The 22,366-nt window shown below is 38.9% G+C and overlaps 1 protein-coding gene across 5 annotated transcripts in view; it reads right to left on the reverse strand.

Moving 5' to 3' along the window:
• The window catches only part of Utrn (utrophin), a 506,964-nt gene that overhangs the window by 115,451 nt on the left and 369,147 nt on the right, over positions 1 to 22,366 (reverse strand). For all 5 annotated transcript variants that reach the window (XM_005389232.2, XM_005389234.2, XM_005389233.2 and 2 more), the window contains one exon: positions 811 to 940. In XM_005389232.2, coding sequence (XP_005389289.1) covers positions 811 to 940 — 130 coding nt within the window. The remainder of the gene's footprint in view (positions 1 to 810; positions 941 to 22,366) is intronic.

Consider the following 22,366-nt stretch of genomic DNA (forward strand, 5'->3'; position numbering starts at 1 on the left):
TCCCAGCTCTGCTGCCCTTACAAGTAGCAGGTCCTTATGATTTAACCGCTGGACACAGAACAGGGCACCCTCAGCATGGCTTTTGCTATGTGATGGGAAGGCTGGAAAAGTGTTTAGAATTACATGCTTACTTCCTCAAATACATCAGGATGCTTTTACATCTACAGTTAAAAAAAAAAATCACAATAGAGATATATATTGGTTCCAAAACGTATTACAAATTGTCTCTTGAATCTACAATATGACAGACTGGTATCTGCTACAGCAATGGATCCTGATTCAATTTTAAGCAAAGACACCTAAGTACTACAGGCTATTTTTAAGTTTAATGCTTTTATCTACTTGTACAAAGAGTGTTTTACTGTCTTCATAAACAGAAGTTTTAAAAAACCTTACTCTATAAATATTGAAATATTTCTGTATTTACTCTTCCATATTAATAAAGTTGTTTTACTTGTACCTGTTTATCAACTAACTTGTCTTAATGCAGGTATGTACACATTTTATATAATGGAGAAATATATTTTTATTTCTTTAAAAAGTTATTCTTATAGTTACAGTATACTTTTTACATAAATTCATTTTTTTCTGCAGTTTATTTCCTTTTTAAAGAATGACACTGAAGTATACCACAATTTTAGTTCCCGATTTTAAGGATCGAGATATTTGTTGAATAATGACATCCCTGATGAAATACTTAGAAGAAAAGTCTTAAGTATTAGATTTTGAATGGTGTAAGGAAATTTCCTAGGTGGGGTTTTGGTCTCCTAACATGTGTTTTTTATGATGTATTAAAGAAACCAGCCTCACCTGTTTTTGATTGTAGATTTCTTCGTGGTTCTTCGGGGGCCTCAATTGGCTGATCAGCCAGGAAAACTCGAGCTTGGTCTACAGCATTCAGGACAGAATATTCTTTCTCCTTTAACTCTCGTCTCAGTGCCTTGGCAAAAAGAAGCAAAAGTTGAATTTAACCTCATGTGTTCAGTAAATAAAGGAATATCTTCAGTTAGTCCTCCTCTGCCCATTCCTGTCAAAGAATGATTAATAACCAGCACTTAGGCTAAGTTGTAAGTGAGAATGTAGATTATTTAGATAAAAATGATGGAAAATATGAATAAAAGAAAAAAGGTAGTTCCTATAGAAATTAAACATTAAAGAAAGAAGAAAAGAGGAAATGAAGGAAGGAAACTTTAAAATATGCACTACATGAACCTAAAGAAATTGCTACAGTGCATTTGAATTTAAATATAATGTACTTTTAGAGTTCCCACGACTGTCAAATTGCTGAAATACACTAGTCTGTTCTAAGATACTTTTTTCTTGTAAGACTGACAAAAAAATTGCATCCAATGGTTCTGAAGAAGGTAATTTCACAAGTAGAAATGAGATCCTCAGAAGTGTTTTACACTCTTTGGAATACATTGAGAAAAACATTAAGAGAAATTAAAGTACATGAAATCAAAACTAAACCAAAGAGAACACACAAAAGTAAGTCTCCAATTATCTTAAAATATGTTCCACCTCTCCTGCTGTGGCAATTACTATTTTTTTCCTTGTGAGTTTTTTCATACAAATTGATGATTCTCAGAACAGCTTGTCTTTAGTACATTTATTCATTTAAGTAGGGCTATACTCTCACATCTTCTTCTATAAAACGTTTGATGATTAAGACACTGACTAGGGTTTGAAAGTAAAACATTTTCAGGAACCACTGCAAGATATGAGTAAATAAAGATTTTTCATGCCTTATTTTAACATCGTAGCTAAATCAAAATTGGTTTTAATATTGTTATTTTCTCAATATTATATATATCCATACCTCTGGTTCTTATATTTTGTTTTTAGTGTATTTCCTTGGAAATTCACTATACAAAGTGTTCGATCTGTAATTTTCTAAAATACTGCACTCAGATCTTTGAGACTCAGTGAAATCTTTCCTTCTGAGCATGACTAATTTTTAATAGCATTTGACCTATGTTAGGAGACAGGCTATTTGCAGGCTAAATGCTCATCTTCCACAATCAATAAAATAAAAGAATCTAGAAATATCAGAATAATCAGAAAAACACTAGTGTGAAGTTGAAAGAGACCCAGAAGGGTGAGATGCACTAGCAAGGAATAGTGAGGGGAATGACAGGCTGCTATTTTACGTGATGAATATTGTAAATACTGCAGTATTTGACTTTTAAACTATGGGCAATTAACACCTTGATAAAAAATTCAAGAGAATAAAAGTGCACAAAGTCATCCACACCCCAAGTGATAAATATAGGATATTGTGTAGAATGAAATACATTTTCTCTAAAGTACCCAGACATGGTGATTATGCCCTTTCTAGCATCTCTAAAACCAAAGGATAACTTAGAAGCTACAACAAGTCAACAAAATCTCTAGATCAATGAATTATATCAATGAGCACTCTATGCCTGTGTTGGGAGAGAAAAAGGATTACACTTCTGCTAGCTCCTATTTAAGAGAAACACAGCTTGTGAAGTTCTAGGTGTGATATTCCAGGAAACAAAAAAGATTATCTTCTGAAATTTAAAGTTTCAGATATATGGGGCTGGGTATACATGACACCTTGGATTTGATCCTTAGCAATGCAAACACAATTAAAAATAAAATTTTTGATATATGGAAATTGAAGAGATATCAGACAACTGGAAAAGTGACATTTTAAACCCAGAGATATACATACACATTTACAAGTCTTGGGACAATTATTTTAAATAAGATCATTGTATTGTTAGAGGAAGCAGCACTACAGCAATCAAAATACTTCTACTATTCACTTCCAAAGCCACCTAGAAATATAAAATAATAATATTGAAAAAAATCAGGTTACCTAAAAAAAAGTAGCTGTGAAAAACAATGGGTATTACAGCAAAGTTATTATTTTCTTATTTTAATGGTCAAGGGTAAGCCCAAATCTAACCAGTTAGTATAGAGCAATAAAGATTCGTAAAATAATATGCAGGGTTGTGCTAGAGTTCTTTTCTGGAAGGGAAGTACCAGGAACTCACACACGTAAATGCCAGCTGCTGAAGAGAAGGCAATAGCATTACAACCACCCCTCTTCACTCTGGCTTATCCAATGGGGAAGAATCCACAAACAGCTCTTAGAGACTTAGCACAAAAGGGAAACTAGAAAACACAGGTAATGAGGTGGAAGGACACCGAACATTGGGAGGCGATGAAATATAAAGCAATGTAAATTGCAGAAGGAAGAACAGATAGGGTGATGGTCCTCTAGAAGCAGGAAATGCTCAGGGAGCGCATATTTCTCAGGGCGAGTCCAGGAGATGCTGTGGTTGTGGTACAGTATTCCCGACTGGAAGTTCCAGATTATGAAGAGTCCAAAAGGTGTAGATTGGAGGGAAATGTGGGAGGGAAGGTAAGAAAAGAGATTTGTCCTGGGGTTGTTTTTAGAATTTCAAAAATCCAAGCGGGAACACATTTGTCTACAGGAAGGACATTTGGAAAACTAAACTGTCAATTCCTTTTATGCTGGAATTCTATCAGTATAATATGGATGTTCTCACAGGGCAGCAACTGCCTCCTCTCCCCAGATATTTACCCCCACAGCTTCCTTTTGCCCCATGAAGGCCTTCTGAGTGAACACCACCCTCTCGCCCTGGTCAAGGTAGCATTTGCCCATCCTCGCTCTGACATTCTCCGTTCTACTATTCTGTTTAACTACCTCTGTATTTCCCAGACCTATCACCTGCACTCGGCAAGGTAGGTTCCAGGTGTTGTCTTGACTGTTTATTCTCGGTCTTTCTCAGATCCAAGCTCCTGGGACTTTCTGGTCTTTTCATTGCAGTAAACAAAGCATCCAGCTCAGTGCTATGTCTGGGACCAGCAAAACCTTGGGGGGCTCTGAAATGCTTTCTGGTGGAGGTGGGGCCTAAGCTGAGTCTTGCAGAGATAAGAGGGTCCTCCCACCAGGGGAAGCAAGACAACACTCGCAGGGAGGGAGGGCAAACCCCAGCGTGCACACTGGGGGATTTCGCACCTGTAAGCACCAGCAGCTGAGGCTCATAACGCAGGCAGAGGAACAGGTCAGAAAGGCCATGGTTTGGCCTCTGTATCTGACACTTGGCCCATAAAGCATGATGGGAAGCCACAGAAGAGCTGGGCCATCAGGTTGGGGGTGACCTTTGGTACTACAGTTTTGTTTTTATACTACCATTGCCAGGTCCTCTGGATTCATTAGAAGTAAGTATGACTCTGAGAAAGCCCCACAGGACTATTTTCCTTCCTGACCACATTAAACTCCAGCACTTCATAAAACAATCCTCTCTGAACAGTCACTTAGTGGGGAGTGTCTCCCGCACTCCCAGCATGCCCATGCAAGGAGGCACAGGGTCAAGCAAGGCATGTCCAGACCACACCGAGTCAATAAGAAGAGCAGGGCTCTGGCCCTAAGGTCCACTCACCACCCAATATCCTAGAAGACAGCACACGTCTAATCACATCTGCTCATACTCAGCCTAGAAAATTTAATTTTGTTGTTCAATTTGTCCTATTTCAATTATATTTAATTGCATGTCAAAAATGGATTTATCTTCCAGCAGCACTACACACATAATCATTTTGCCGCCCTTTGCCTCTCAATTAGACATAAAAGAAAGACTGCATTTTCCAACCACCTGGTGAACATTAATGATAAGATAATTAGACTCCAGTGAGTTGTTTTGTATACAAAGCTACAAAGTGGCATTCAGTTTAAAACTTTAATATCACATGACCTGCATATAGGCTACCTTTAATGAGTATAACATCACCTAATTGGAATTTTTCCATTTTAATTACTTTATATTTTCATCAAAAACAGTTCTACTTCAAAACAATGACAAGCAGGGAGAAGCATGTGGAAAAGCTGGGACCCTCATGCATTGTTGCTAGGAATATTAAATGGGGTGGCCAGTGCAAAAGTACTTTAGTGGTTACTCAAAATGTTAAACAGAGAGTTTCCCTATGACCTAGCAAATCCTTCTGTAGGTACATCCAGAAGATAACTGAAAATATCTCTCCACACAAAAACATGCACGTGGACATAGTAACATTATACATAATAGCCAAAATGTGGGCAAAACCCAAATGTCTATCAACTGGTAAAAGGATAGATAAACAAAATGTGGTCTATGTACAAAATGGAATCTCATTCGGCAATGAAAGTGAATGGAATATGGTTACGTGCTACAACATAGATGAATCATAAGAGCATGCTCAGTGAAAGAAGCCACACACAAAAGCCAACGGTATGGGAATCCATTCGTATGGAATGCCCAAAACAGGCGTATCTACTGAGGGAAAAGGAGGACAGTGGTTGCGTAGGGTTGGGGGTGTGGGAAAAAGAAAAGGGACTGCTCATGGACATGTGCACTCGTGTAGGGGCAATGGAAATGCTCAGACTCAATGGAAATGCTCCAACTCAATAATAATGCTCAGACTCAACAAGTCCATACGCACACTGAAAGCCACTGACATGAATTCTATAAGTGGATAATATCTCAATGAAGTTATTCCTTTTTTTTTTCTTTTTGGCAGTACTAAGGATTGAACCCGGCCTTTCATACTAAACTACATCCCAAGCCCTTTTTATAAAGTGAGACAGGGTCTCACTAAGTCACTACTTTGCCCAGACTGAATGCAAACTTGCACTCTCCCTGTCTCAGCCTCTCAAAGTGTTGGGATTATAGGTGTCTGCAAATCTGTCCAGCTTTTTAAAGCTGTTTCTTAAAGTAAAAAATAATGCTGTTTTTCTCTTCCAGGGGAGTAAAAACAACCCTCAAAATCCTCCAGGAAATCTTCTGCTTTTCAAATTTTTATCCCCACACATTTACAAAGCAATAGGCATCCCCCATGTGGAAGATGTTCAGTAATGAGATGTCTGTTCCCACCCAGCTTCTAAGATAGCCTGTCCTGATATACCTGGCCATACCCACAGCCCGCCATCGATTTGTGAGTTTGTACAGGCTAAGGCTCAGGTCTCAGTCATTTGAAATCCTCTCTATTGCCACACAGACAAATACAGAAAGCACTCACTGCATGCAGGGGAAGAACAAATAAAGGAAGGACCGCTTTCAGAATTAAATGCAACTACGTACAATTTCAAAGTATAGCACTGCAAAGTATAGAAAGCACACCTGTTTACTCTCAATTAAAATAATTAGTGGGCTCTGGTTAGTTGTGGATTATTTGAACTATCTACCTTACAAACTACTTGTAATACTGCTTTGATGTTTTTTTTCTATTATCAGTCACCTAGCTGAATTATTTCAGTGCAGTTTTGGTATTTACTTTTGTACTAGCAAACATTCTTTTCCCTCCCTAGATAAACATGAACCTAATCTCACAGTGGGGATGTTCTGTGTTTCTCCCCTTTTCCCACACTGTAACTCATGAAGTAATTCCAGAGGGCACTGTTTCAAAACTAAAGCCAGTCATCAGAACTAACATGTGTATCACTACTGTGTATCAAGCTTATCTAAAGTGTAATGGCTCAAAACCATTAATTTTTCATGACTAGGTTTGTTGGCAATTTGATCAGTTCTTCCGCTGGCACCACACGGGATACTCCTGAGGCTGCAGCCTGAATGGGGTTGGAGGATCACTTACAAGTCAGGAAAGATGGCCTCACCCACATGGCTGAAATCGTTGCTCTCTGCTGGCCGGAGCCACTGGTTTCCCTTTAGGGACACAGTGTCTACCTGACCAGCAGGCTGGACTGAGTTTCTTCAAAGCATGGTGATTACTGTTCCCACTGGATCTCATTAACAGCTCACAGGCTCTAGAACAGCTCTGTTCAATACAATGCTCCACAATCACAGAAAGGTTCCAAAATGATCCTACCCAACAGAGCGCCATAATTACATGTGATTACTTGATAGCTGATGTATGGCTAGCGCAACTCAGAAACTTAATTTTAAGTTCTACCTAACTGTGATTTAAGTTGAAATCTAAATGGTCATCTGTGGCTAAGGATAACAACTTGGACAGTGTTGCTCTCAAATCTGCACATAATCTGTGTCACATTCTACTTCTTTGTTGAAGCAAACTGTAAGGTCAGCACGGACTCAAGAGAATGGAGAAATATATTCTATCCATAAGAGCAGCCACAGTGTCCCTCTGCATAAGAGTTTGGGTCTCAGGAGGCATAGCTCATCATTATAGCAACCGACACAGAACAATAGGAAAAGAAGAAGATGGATTAGGGTTGGTAAGGTAGACAATCTCAAAGACAGTAGTGTAGAAAAAAAAAAAAAAAAAAAAAGACCTAAAGAATGCGAGGACCTTGCCCCTGAGAATACCTGCCAATGAGGTATTCTAGGCAGAAGGAACAGAAAGTGCAAAGACCCTGAGGCAGGTCTAAGTTTGTTCAGCTTAGAGGATGATGCTGTTAGAGCTGAAGGAGTGAAGGATAAGGGTCACTGCTTTTATAAAATTGTTTTAACACTGAAAGCTAGAGAGGAAAGAGTCTTCGCAGCTGACTGGAGACCAGGGACCCACCATGTACAAATATACGAAGCAGGAAGGGAGATCAAGCTTCTCAAAACATGCGGGCATCTCAAAAACACAGGAACTATGTGTTACAAAAGAAGTGGAATTAAAGGTAATAAGGGAAAAGCAATTCAAAAAGCCAGAACAAACATAAGGAAGTTAGCCTAGTCTGCAGTTTGAGAGTTTTTCTATTGCTTTGATTTCTACTCTTGTTTTGTTGCCTATTATGGGTCTTGTATATGCCCCCTTCAGCTAAGTGATGCCCTGGAACTTCAGATGAATGAAAACTTGATTGGAAATATCACAATTTAGCTACTAAAGTCACACAGCTTGCTTGCTTGCTTGCTTGCTTTCTTCCTTTCTTTTTTTTTTGGCATGTCAGTTTTTTAATTATAATGTAATACAACTGAATATTAATAAAGAAAATATTAAAAAGCACTTATTTCTGGAGTCCTGCACCCCTTTAAGAAGTCTACCTTTCCTCTTATTCCATCTCCCCAACTCTTTCAAACTCAGCATGCTCTCAAGGGCTGGTGGTATTCTGAGTGCCAGCAGCAGAATAAATTGCTGCTTATCCAACTTTAACTGCCTACAGCAATGCCCAAATATCCGTTAGTGGCCTGGGAACATTTCTGCCCATCTGCTGTAACTTAGCGGGAAGGACAGAGGAGTAGGGGATAAGGAGGTATAAAGAAGTGACCGGCATAGCTTAGGTCAGAATCACTCCCAAGTCAATCAGCTGCCCTTGGTTCCTGTGGTGGGCAGAACACCGCCCCGTGTACCAGCTATTCCTGGCAGTGCCAATATGGACAGGACCCTGAAAGTCTCTCCATAAGAAAACAGGATCAGGGAAAGCTGGCGGGAGAAGGGAAATCGCTGCTCTTCCCATCTGTCCTGAACTAGCAATCCATCACACTGGATGGAAATAAGGGCAGAAAAATGCAAGTGCGCGGGCATGTGCTAAATCCCAGCTCTAATCCCCCCTCTTTCAACAATAGCGGTGCTCTGCTTCCTTCAGTCTAAAGCCTCGATCCAAATCATCTGTATGTCCAGCCCCAAACTTTTCTAGGACACACCATTCTTCAACTTTTTAGATGACACGACATTAAAATTGTAGGCAAATTGGATCCCGTCATTCCTGCTTATAAACCTTCAATGGCTTTTGTGGCACAAAGAATAAATATTATTCTTCCAATCAAACCCTAAGCCCTCTCTGCTCTTCAGAGAGGCTTTCATAGAAGTTGGGAAGCAACAATGTGTTAATAAAATTAGTGTATTAACAGCTTTAATACATCTGTTAATACACTGTTAGTACACTAATTTTTAGCTTTAAAGTTAATACGCTAATTTTTAGCTTTAAAGTCTTGGTTCTGTTTGTAGAATATGCCAAACTTTTCCCAACTCATGGCCTTTGCAGTCCAAATAGCTTGTTTATATTTTCAATGGCAAATCTTCACTAGATTTCAGCACTTGGAATATCTTTGGGATAAATGCATGGATGAAGAAATGTAGAAACTGACACACACAAAAAATGTGGGACCTCAGGAGACTTAGGTAGCAGGGAATTAAAGAGGGAAAACTCCTAGGAAATGGAAATAGTTAACACAAAGTGGTTCCCCAAAGAAACCAGCATAGAATATGATTCTAAGTAGTAATTCAGGGTAGGAGTCACCTCTTTTCAGCCCTTGATAGAAGAAATGATTTCTCAAGACATAGTATCCAGCTCTTTCTTAGCAATCTCACTGGCCATCCTGGTGAAAGACACATCTACAGGGGTCAGTCTTCTTGACCCTTTAGGAATGCCACAAAGCTACCTGTGCTCTCAGCACAAACCTCAGCCCTCTTCTCACTGGGCTTCCCATAGGAGTTGGCACCTGCTATGCAGGAGCGTTCACCACACCCCCTGCCACCGTCTCTTTATGACCTGACCCTTGCACCAGTCTGAGCACTCACTGAAGCCTCATATGTGTGCCCCAGAGCACAAAAGGGACTCAACCAACTTTTGTATGAAGAAATGAGAAAACATTAAAAATACTGTTTTGTGGTACAATAAAACCACATACAAATTCGCAACATTCCACACAGGCACACTCCACATGAAGTCCTGGACTCTTGTCCTTTAACTTCTCTGCATATTAATAACACTTCCCAATCTATTAACTTCATAGGTGAGACAGGGAACATGATAGGTTGAAACTATTCACTATTATAGAATAACATTATTAAAATGATACTAGAGCCTTACAATCATCTCAGTCCTTATCCAAGATCAAATTTATTCCAAGTCTCCCTTAAATGTTACTTGTTGCTACAGTTTGGATAAGTATCCCCCCCAAAGCCTTTATGCCAAGGGCTTGGTCACAGTCTGTGGTGGTACTGAGAGGCGAGGCCCTGTACTGGTCACCTTTCCATACCTGGGACAAAATATCTGACATGTACAAGTTAGAAGAGAAGAATCTGGCTCACAGTTTCAGAGGTTTAGTCCATGGTAGGCTGGTTCCAAGGAAGGAACATGATGGCAGACGTACATGGCAGAAGAAAGCTGCTTACTTCATGGCAGAGAAGGGGGAAAAAGCCAGAGAGAAGGGAAGGGGATGAGGATAAGATATATCCTATGAAGGCTCACCCCCCAGTTACCTGCTTTGTCTAATTAGGTCCCACCTCCAAACAAGCCCACTGAGTTATACAGTTGTCAATTGATTATTCCACTTAATAAGCCCTTGTGATCCAATCTTTTCCCCTGTCAGTGGCAACCAAACCTTTGGCATGATGAGTCTTTTTGTGGGGTGTTTTAGATAACAAGCGTGACAGGCCCAGTGGGAGGAAGTTAGATAATTAGGGGTATGCCCTTGAGAGACGCTGCCCCACCTCCCTCTCTCTCTCTTATTGCTTCCCAGCTTCTATAAGATTAACAGTGCTCCTCCACCACATGCTCCTGCCCTGAGGCACTGTGCCACCACAGGCCTAAATCAACAGGGTCAAGTAACCATGAACCAAACCTCTAATGGTGAGTCAAACCTTTCTACTTTACAAGTTTCTTATCTCTGGTATCTTGTTACAATGACAGAGAGCGGACTAATATACTTGTGTGGAAAGTTTGAGCCATTTTCTCTACAGGTTTGCATAACTAATACCAGTACCCAAATGACATCATTTGAATTCTAGATGTCTCCCAAAGCTCACATGCTAGGGACTTGTGGCACTATTGGGAGGTAGTAGACCCTTGAGGAGGTGGTACCCAGTTAGGGGGAAATGGCCTTGAAGGGAATACTAGGACCACTGTCCCATCCTCTTTCTTTACATCCTGACTCCTGTGAGGTGAGAAGCTCAGTTCCATCACATATTCCCACCCTGATGTTCTGCCTCATCACAGGCCTCAAAATAACACAGCCAGCCAACCATGGACTGAAATCCCTGAAACCATGAGCTAAAAAAAATCTTCCCTCCTTCTTAGTTGATTATCTCAGGTATCTTGTCACAGCAATGGAAAACTAACACATCCATCTTTCATTAGGAAAAACTGAAAGTCATGAATTTGATTCTTCTAAGGGATAAATTTGTAATTATGAAAAAATGGAAGAATGTGATTCTCCAAGTTTAAGCCAAAATATTTAGTAAGTAGAAAACTTTGTTGCAAGATACATGTGCCACTGTAGATTCTTAGAAAGCAAAGAAATAGATGTCATACCTTTTTAGAACCAACTGGTTTCCGAACAGAACAATAAACCAAATCTCTGGGGCAGAAATGGTCAGCTAGGTCAGGTGATGCATGTGACTTTGATACCAATAGCAAATTTCTTCAAGTTGTGCATTGAACAAACCATAGATAACTTTTTCCCTATCTTAAGCATAACTAAATCAAATCTATTCAAACAATTCTCTACCTCTTTGACAGGAAAGAAGCCTGAGGCCAGCACCTAATACACTAAATCTGCTTTCAAGATTTCCCTACTACCAAGGAGCACCTGTATTTCAATGCTAACAATACAAGGGCCAACAAAGAGAGAGGCAAAAACAAGACATCATGGGCAAGGAGGCCATGAAGCTGTACTTTCATTGGTTGGCAGAGGCAGAAGATTGGTTTGGGGAAAGTAGGCTGGCAATATGTCAACAGTCATTACTACGGTCACCTTTAGGGGTAGATCCCAAGAAAATAAAGTATAAAAGGCTACAAACACGTATGTATTCATTACATTATTTATGATTTCTAAAAACTGAAAGCAACTTAAAATATCCCACACCTGGAAAATATTTAAGCTCACTATGGTGCTGCCATGCTTTGGACCATTATGTAACCTTGAGAACTTATTTTGATAATGACCACAGGGCTCTGTGAAGAAATAAGCATGACATAAAGCTGAAATAAGCATGACATAAAGCTGAAAGAGACAGGATAAAAACTGTGTCCCCTATAAAGGATGAAACGTGAACACACAAAGGTAAATAAGGCAACAGGAAAATGGTTGGGTTACAGTGGTAAAATTACGGCAGTATTTTTGTTCTTGATTTTTAAAAAATCTGTGGTATATTATTACAATTAAAAATTATACCTTAAAAAATGTCTCATAGAATAGAGCTCATTATAGAATACAGCTCACTGGTCATTGAAGACATCACTATTTTTTTTCTTTGTAAACAGATCAAATCCAGGGACACTCTACCACTCAGCTAGATCTCCAGTCCCTTCATTTTTTTTTAATTTTACGACAGGATCTAGGTAAGTTGCCCAGGCAAACTCTAAACTTGCAATCTTCCTGCATCAGCTTTCTGAGCCGCTAGGATTACAAGCATGCATCACCATATCCAACTACCACCTTTTAAAATGTAATTTTTAAAATTAATTAATCTTTCTTTTTAATTGAAAACTGAAAAATGAATATATTTCATCTTAATGCAACATGTTCTTTCAAAATATGTATACACTGTGTGGGTTATTGCACATACTCATAATTTTTTGTGTGGTGAGAACACTTACAACGTATTCTTTCAGCAATTTTCAAGAATACAATACATAGTTCTTAATTATATTTGCCATACTGCAAAAGAGAGCTCTTGAACAAATTCCTACTTTTAAAGAACCACATTATTAAAAATTACACATGTGTTTCAGAGGGCTACTCTGTACATCCATCATGATCATGCAACTTTCCCATTATGTTTTACTTCAACGACCTCTCTGAGGCTAATTTTGTTTATAAAATGTAATGCATAATAACAGAGTTACTAAATAAGTGATTCCATATGTTTGAGCTATGTTCTGTTAGGAATCTTAAGTCATGTCAGTTTGGGGGAGAGGAGAGGCACAAGCATGAGGGGTATTTATTAGCATTTGGCACAGAGAGGTAAAACAAGAAGTGATATTTTAGAAGCTATCTTAATTTCCCAATCCTGAACTGAACGATATAAGCAATATCAAGCCAGGAAAAAGGTAACCTCTTCACCCACTACAATGTTAGAACTATAATTGCATTGATGGATTTTCTTACATTTCAATTATTTCAAGTACGTAAAATTATTTGTATTTCAGAGTAAAATATCATTGCTTATACTTATAAGCACACTATTACCTTTATTAAACATTCAATGGTTTAAAATAGAAATATTTTCTAAAGTTATATTCTTTAGACTATAAACAAATGAGGAATATCCCGCCAAATGATGTATTCCTTTTGGAAAATTACACTCAGTGAACATTCAACAAATATTTATAAAGCACCAAGCGTCTGAGGTCTAGACAACAAGACAATGAAAAATAAGTTCTGTTAGAAGACGATAAATGCTAGGGACAAGAGGGAAGTGGAATTGGTAAAAGAGATGAATAGTTCGTGCAAGGTGGTTGCAACTCAGTAGAGCAATCCGGGCTGGCTCCGCTGGGAAGGTGCCTTAGAGCAAGCGTGGGAAAGATGTGAAAGAATTAACAAGGTGGACACCAAGGGAAGAGCATTCTGGGCATTGCACACCGCATAGCACTGTGATTGAAAGCACAGCAAGGGACAGCACAGCTGAAACCAGTATGTAACAGAAAGCAGCAAGAGATGACAGGAGCAAGGTGTGCGTGTGAGGTATGGCAGGCTGTGCAGGGCCTGGCGGGGGATTCCAAGAACTGTGGCTTTTTCTGTGAAGCAGAAGGGAAATCACTGCAGAGTTCAATTTATTTTAATAGGCACACTCTGGTTGCTATGCAGAGAATACGAGAGACTGATGCATACTAAGAGTAGCAGATTCAGATTCTATATTTTGAACAAAGAACTAGGAAGACTTTCTAACAGCCTGAATATGAGAGCAAGGCAGGATGGAAGGTGATGATGACTTTTTACCTAATCAACTAATGTAGGATCCCTACCAACAGAAAAGGGAAGCCTGTGTAGAACAAGTCGGAAGGGCCAGTTCAGGAGTTTGGCCATGTGAAGTGAGAGATGTCCATGAGACCCCCAAGGAGAGGTGACATGTACAGACTTAGAAGAAGTTCCCTTACAGATAGAATCTAAGCCCAGGAGAGAATGAGTAGAAGAGTTTGGCATACTCGGACCCCTGCTACATCCCAATTTTAGAAGACAGGCGAGAGAAAAGCACTGTAGACTGAGATGGTTCAGTCAAGTAAGATAAAGAGAAAATTGGGGGAGTGTGACATCCGAGATGTAAAGAGACAGTGCAGAGGAACAGTACGTAAGTCACCAGGAAGGATAAGGATTGAATGTGAGCCACAGACTAAAGTTCAGTCAACATGGACAGACAGATATGACAAGTTACAAGAGGAGGACATAACTCACCGTGGGCCTTCTCATGGCCAACTTGAGACACAAAAGGTACTTCAAGTACATGGCCTTTCATTCTTAAACTGTTATGTTTTACCTGTGCCCCAGCATATATGTTAATGTTCTAGCATGCAGGTGGGGCTGCATAGTTGCACAGTGAAACTGCAGAGCCCCTTGTCCAAATATTACTGAGAATTTCAAGATGGCAGCAATAGAACCATCAGCTAAGTGCAGGGCCCTTGTAAGAACAGGACCCAGTGTCACTGCACAAGATGCTCAAGAAGCTGTACTCAAACTATAACAGATTAGAGCCATTGCTGGTATAGGAGGCCTCTTGCTTTTACTTTCAACAAAGCTCTTAACTGTTTATTGGAGAATATAAACAGAGAAAAAATAAACAGTACAAACAGAAGGAGAATCGGCTAGAATGCAATTTACTTTTTTCCCCCCAACTTGCTTTCAATGCTAAATCAGCATATATGGATCCGAAGTCACTATACTATGACAGCAAAAAAAGGGCAGAAGAGTCATTAAATTTGATAGCACTAATAAAACTACACGAAAAAAGAGAAAGAAATCAGGCTTACTTCCCATGGGTGTGCAGATAAAATTTTTTGTAAAATCTCCCTCATAGTGCCATGAAAGTTTTGGTTAATGTCCCTAGATAAGCAGTTAATATATAAATTCCTTTGGTTCTACCTCACTAACATCAGAAATAACACCTAAATCTGAATACTAACTATGGATGCTACAACCAAGACAGGAACCCTAGAGCTCCTCGCAGTAATGAAACAGCCTTCTTCCCCATTCTCTAAAATACAAGCACACATAAATGGATCCCTTCCTCCAGGAAATACACACAGTACCTTCCCTCATCAAACGCTATGTGAGATGCGGATCTTGTTTCAACCTCACTGTAAGTACGACGACAAAGGGAGGTGTGCACCCTCTTGCTCTGTGACACATTCCAAGATGTGCAGTGGCTAATCTGCAGGATTTTCTCACCCAGGAGTTTAGACAACACTCGTCACTGATGTCTTACTGATACCAAATTCTCTTCAGCTGAAAGGCTGCTTACTCTGTGGACTGTCCACCAATCTCCTAAGCACAAATAGTCATGACTCCTCCATGTCTTCCTGGCCACTTGCCCAACCCCATATACTACAGGCTTTTGATATCTACTGGAGTTACCTGTTGTCAGGCCTGTCCCTGCTGCTCGGTGTGAGCTTGGTGACAGCAAAAATCACTGTACTACCTGATGCATGCACAGTACCTAGCAAAGCACACAGCGAACATAAGATGGAGTGCAAAAGATTCCTGAGTGTAAATGAACAGTGAGATAAAAGAAACTGTCTCTCAGTTAAATTAGGACTGTGCTGATCGGTTTCATAGACCTCTGCCTCTTGGCTACTTTCGCTGTTCAGTCTTCATTTTACTCTCCAAGAATGGCAGCAATTGGGCTCTCTGGTCAGCGTCTAAACATGGATGTTCCCTGGCCCTTGGGAGTGAGGTTCCAGCTATAACTATCAAGCATAGGGGAGGAGTCCACGGGCGACAACCGGATGGGTTTTGGCAGATACGAGCTGCTGTTTCTAGACTGCACGTAAGTAACAGCTTTCTGAACAGACTGTGTGCTTGGTCAAGAAGGAAGTTAACTACGCAGGGGGCAAAGATCAGAAGAGAACTTGGAAATTAATTTTTTTAAACTTTAGATAAAGGCCAGTCTCCCACCATAGGTAACCTCATAACATAGCAAGACCTCAAAATTAACAGGTTTGTGTGAAGGTTCTCGGATCATTTTAACAGGTGAAAAAGCTCTGTATACACACACATAGCTTAAACTTAATGATAAGGTGTTGTTTTAAAGATAGTGTTAGGATTAGTTATTTTAATGAATCTTGGCAATCCGGTTAAAGCCCACATGTCCTAACTTATATAATAAGGCTTGCATTTAGGCATTAAATTGAGTTAAGCAAAGGACAGAGTAGCCCTCTGGGAAAGAACACACATAAAAGAAATTACACTTGAAACATGAACTTTAATTATTTTTGGTGATTTGCCTTTCTGAAACCAACATGCACTTTTTTTTATCGAAGAAAGGGTGTTAGAATATTGACAACTGCCCCTACATAATCCAATATTCACACTGCTATGCAAATAAAGTACAAATTGAACATGAGAGCTGCATCTACACCTTCATCCAGTCTTAAAAGTATCTGACTGAAGTAAAACCAAAGCACTACATATTTTTAACATTTACTTTTTACTTTAGTTAGCTTATTAGTGTATATATATATGTAGTACATAATGTTCACAATTTTCGTACGTAACACATCCCAATACATTTTCTCCTCCCTTTCCCTTCCTTCCCGCTGCATTCCCTCCATCTCTGATCTCCTCCCCTCTGAGAAAGCTGTCTCTCCCCACTTCCTATTATCTATCTTTTATTTTGCTCCTTATTTTTACCATGGGTTTCTCCTATCATGGAAACCATGTGATAGTTAAACTTGTGTCTCTGATTGATTACACTTAACTTAATCCTTCCAAGATTTAGGTACGATGAATGGTGCTGCTATAACCACAGGAATGCATGTATTACTGGAATATGATGTTTATTCATGGTAATGCTAGTGTATTACATATTTACATATTAACCATAGCACTACATATTAGTGCTATGTACAATCCTAGGTGATGTGTAGCTAAGTGTTGATTGAGTGATAGTCTACATTCTTGAGAACAAAGCTGTGCATAAGTGATCTCACTTTCTAAAAACCTCTAAAATAAATCTAAAACTTTTATTTAAGTTAGTAGAAGGGAATACTCAACTTTACCTATTCATTTTAGAACTCATTAAAATCCCTACATATTGTAAAGTAGTAATCTATTTTAAGATTTGAAGGAATTCAATATGTATGAATGCACTGTTTACCCAACTTAATAGGTTAATTCTAGACCGAATTGGGGTCTACTTATGTTGAGCTGGACTGGGCTGTAATAATAGTCATTAATATAGATTTATTTAATTGAATGTTTTAACATAATTTTAAACAAAGCAAAAAAGATCAAAACCTTCACGACATACTTTCAGCAACTAAAGGAGAAGATATCAGCTCCCAACTACTAAGTATTACCTCTGTGCCAAGCCCCAGGCCAAACATTTTATTGATGGAGCCTGTTATGGTTTGTGTCTGGCTGTCACCCCAAAGCCTCATGCAGTCGTGGAGCGGGCTTACAGAGTTTGTGATTGTTCATGGTCCAATGCTGGGATTACGGGTGCGAGTGCTACAGCCACCCTGGGGCGGGCAGCCTGCATACAGTATAAGGGAGGGAAAGAGACTTGATCTCCGCCCTTCCTCTCTTTTTGTTCTTGTTACTTTTGCAGTTTTTCTGCCACCACAAACTGTTGCCCTCTGCCATGTGCCACTCTGCTTTGCAGCCAGCCAAGTATGGATGGAAACCTCCATAACTGTGAGCTAAATAAACCTTTCCTTCCTTAATTTTGGGCATCAGCTTTTTTGTCTCAGCAAGAAGAGAAAAGTAACCAAGACAGAACCCTATAATGTTATCATTATCCTACTGCTTCTTCCAATGTGTGTGTATTACTAAAGCATTCAACAAACTATTTATTATTGATGTAACTGAGAATGTATCAATATTCTGAGTCACATCAAAGAAAGTATAAGCATCTAATTAACAGTCCACAATACACTGATATTTCATAACGTCCTAGTGTTTACATTCCAGAAGGAAAGAATGCCAATGGGTGAATAAACCATTTCCGCTTGGAAGAGAGGTCTGAACAGAAACTTTGCTTTGGGACTTTCCTCCTTTTCATTACGCAAGGCTGTTGTTGTTGTTTTTTTAAAGCAGTATCAACCTCATTAGGAGCTTTTGTTTTTCTGCTTGTTTCTGGTCTATAGATTGTTGTTATGTTTTAGATCCCAGTGGCACCATGTTTGGCTTTCTGTTTTATGTTTTATCCATAACCGCTAGAGGTTTGGACATGAGACACTTACAGTGCCATTCTAGTTGAAGTCTCAGAGCCCTTACCTAAAAATTAAAATGTAGAATATTCCTTTTGGATACAACCAACAAATCACAAGCACAGACCTTTTAAGAATCGCAATTACTAGAATAGATCACTGAGGCGCAGAGGCTGAACCTTTTTGCTCTTGGTGCACAAGTATCAGTTTTACTGCATAACGCTGTAAGTGAATGCAGTGAGTGGATGGGTGAACGTGAAGTGACTGGCACTGCTGGGACTGAAAAAACAGCTATGAAAAGAGTCACTCATCAGTGATGTACTTACAAAGCACTACAGCGGTGGACATGTGTGTCCGTGTGTGTGGGTGGGTGAACCAAAGGACTGAGAATGTATGAGTACCTATAAGCCAGTCGCTAAACATCCAGGGTGACCATACGCATGCGTCTGGCAGCATGACTACCTTTGACCATGGATGAACACTTGGACCCAGCATAAACTCATGCAAATGCAAATATAAAATAATGCATATAAATTTTGTTCCTTCGTTTATAAATTATGTCAGCATTCAAATATTAACAGCCTTTAGATTCACAGTGAAATGTTTATAACTTGCCTATTAACCTTTGAAAGTCGGCTCGAGGTAGTAGCTTATTTCTCTGAAAATAAGATCTAACCAGAAAATAAGCCCCAGAACGATTTTTCAGATGCTCATATATAAGCCTTACCCTAAAAATAAGCCCCAGTGAAGGATGTCAAATAGACAAATACATTTAGTACACCTGTTGCAACATGACAGACATATTGAATTATAAAATACCATTAATATATAATTAAATATCAATAAATATTATTGGCATTAATACTTAATAATATAATAATAATTAGCTATTTGTAAATACTCAAGGGGGTACCTCTGGATGAGAGGCAAACACCTATGTGAACAGATGAACTCAAGGCTTACTGCCTGATGACCAGTCAGAGTAGACACAGCGGGTGAATAACATGCACCCTTGACAACAGACATGGTTGTGTCTAATCTGAATCTTTCTAATTCAGTATGTCGACTATCTAACAGACATACTTAATGCACTTGTGTGAAATAAACAAATGTTTTCTGAATTTTGGTGCCTGTGACTTTTCATCACTTTTGTGTGGCCCATTATTCTCACCTGTTGTCATTTCTGTCACCACTCCTGTCTCCTAAGTCTTCAGTGAACACTTGGTTAAACGGAAGCTCTGTGAAGCCCAGCCTGCAAGAGGCTGTGACTCAGGTGAGGAATTCATGGGATAGAATCACTGGCAGTTGTGTTGCCAACGTGCTACGAGCAGGCTCCGTGGATCAGGAGCGCGCACCTAAGGAGGGCGCTATTGCTGGACGTGAGAGACTGAGCTCATGGCTCTACAGGAAATGCAGGCCAGAATTCGGGGTTTGGAGAGTTATCACAGTGTTCCAGAATGAGACGACGTGACTGTATTTGAATAATTATAGATTTTTGTACAAGAATAAATACTGATTTCTGGACAGGAATAAATGTAGATGCTTGTACACGAAATAAACAAGACATCCCCTAAAAATAAGTCCTACTGTGTCTTTTGGAGCAAAAATTAATATAAGACCTGCTCTTCTTTTCAGGGAAATACAGTACATGCAGATATGGCTTATGGCCTCAGCCTTCCCAGGATTAGCTGTTTTCTTTTATTAAGAACAAGATTCAGTCTCTAGCCCCATTCTGTTATACTATATAAATTCTTAAAAATGCTGCTGTTTCAATGACTTCATCCAATTTCCTCAGGAAGCTAAGGTATCTTTCAGTAAGTCATGGAACTAAAAACGTGCCTACAAATACAGAGCTCAGGGAAAAGTACAAAATACAGACCTGAAGCAACTACAATTTAAAATGTACCAGAAAACGCAAGGCCTGGTTTACATAATAACTAACAGCGATTATTTGACTAGCATTTGCTAGACACCCTATGCTCATTAGCTTAAATATACTGGTGGGAAGTAAGCCGGGGCTGGAATACTCGACAACACACCCCAAAGTCTGTATCACAGAGCCAGGGAGCAGCAGAAGTGGCCCTAAGAAGAGATCTACGCAAGCTCCTGTGCTATGCGCCCAACATAAGATGCCTCAGAATACAGCATAATATCGCAGTATTGAAGAGTCCCAAATAGCCTAATCAACTTGGATATACCAACTGCCAGTGATATATATATATGTATATATAAAAAAGGCACCCGATGTCTATTTATAATTGTTTTATTCAACTTCTTCACATGACTCTGAGTTAACTGACACAGTCTAAAGATATCTAGACTTTTCGATTATGGCTAATTATGTTCAGTAAGAAAGGTAAATAATTACATATGCATAATGATTCACCCTAATTATAAAAACATACATTCCTACTAATATAAATTAATCATAATTATGCATAATTGTATGATATCTATATGGTATGATATGATACATGACAATTATAATAATATAAATTAAAACACTGAAAATCTGGAAAGGCCGCTTGTGAAAGAATATCCATAAAATAATATAGCTCTTTAAAATAATTGTCATTTACATTATTTCATGATTTTCAGAACCATTCTGTGTAGCCAGGTGGACTTACTTGCTATGGTTAAGATGCTTACTTGCAAATTCATATGCTAAAATCCTGACACAGGGCCAGGGATATAGTTCAGTTGCACAAGCACCTGCCTGGCAAGCGCAAGGTCCTGAGTTTGATTCCAGGTACCCCTAAAAAAGAAATCCTGATGCCAACTAATAGTATTAGGAAGCTGGGGTCTTTGAGAGGTGATCAGCTCATAAAAGAAGAATGTTCAAGGAAGGGATTAGTGCCTTTAAGGTTTAGGTTTGAAATGTTGCCCAAAACTCACATGCCAGAGGCTTGGTTGTTAATGGGCTTTGGGGAAGTGATTACATAATGAGGGCTCTAACTTTCTCAGGTGGATTAACCCACTGATGAAATCACCATTTAATTGAATTACTGGCAGATGCCATTTCCACTACCACGTCCTTTAGGAACAATACCCATTCTTATCTTTGCCCTAAATTGTCACACATATGAGGAGCCAATCACCACTATGCTAAACCACTCCAGTGCACCCTAAGCCCTCATCATACACAATTCACAGCGGACCACCATATCTCACATGAAAAAGGGGCTCAAGAATATTAGACTTTCCACAAATTTCAAAATCTGAAAAAGTATATACACATGTGTATGTTTGTGTGTGTGTGTATGTGTGACAATTCCAACAAGTGAGGCTGGTGTATAGGTGGGGATTTTGGTCACTAACCGTGACTATTCCACTAATTTCAAATTTGCATAGCCAACCTCCTAGTAATGAACACATGTGAAGCTGAAAGATAAACTATACGCAAATGGTAATTTTAATAACTTAGTCACAAGACAGCAAACAAATTCAAGGTCATATTATTAGAGCAACTGATGAAATAGATGATATCCTCCTTTAGAAGAAGCAGGCGCTAGTGTTTTGTCATTTTTCAATGGGAACATAATTCTAACATTACATTAAAATATATGGATTTAGAATGAACTTGTACTGCATGCTAATATCGAAAAATACAACAAAAAGGTAATCTGTAATATATGAGAAAACCATAGGAAAAATCATAATTAAATTACTGAAAAGTAGACAAGACAAAAATTTTTTTAAAATACAAGGATCTAGGGATGTGTCTGCTGATAATATTTTAGCATATATGGTTCCTAATCAAATCAAAGCACAAATCTGAGCAAAATAAAAATATAATTTAAAGAAAGGTACAAATTCAGAAAAATAAAACACGAAATGATTTAAATAACGTCATCTTCATTTGCTTTAAGACTCTCCTATTTCCTCACTATCACAAGCCTTCTTTCACTTTCACTTAATATAAGTAAGAGTTTGTAAAACTTTATGCTTCTCTGAGCCCTGAATTTAAGATTAATTTGTCATTTATAAGTTTTCCCAATATGCTATATTAATATTCCAGAATCTATTTGAACATTAGATAAATTTCATAAGGTAAAAGCCACACTATCTTTTAGATACTAGTAGTATTTCAAAAATTTTTGCCTAAATGTAGAAAGATAA

This window comes from Chinchilla lanigera, unplaced genomic scaffold (assembly GCF_000276665.1).
Source record: "Chinchilla lanigera isolate Chin_1 unplaced genomic scaffold, ChiLan1.0 scaffold00035, whole genome shotgun sequence".
In the NCBI taxonomy this organism is placed as follows: Eukaryota; Metazoa; Chordata; class Mammalia; order Rodentia; family Chinchillidae; genus Chinchilla; species Chinchilla lanigera.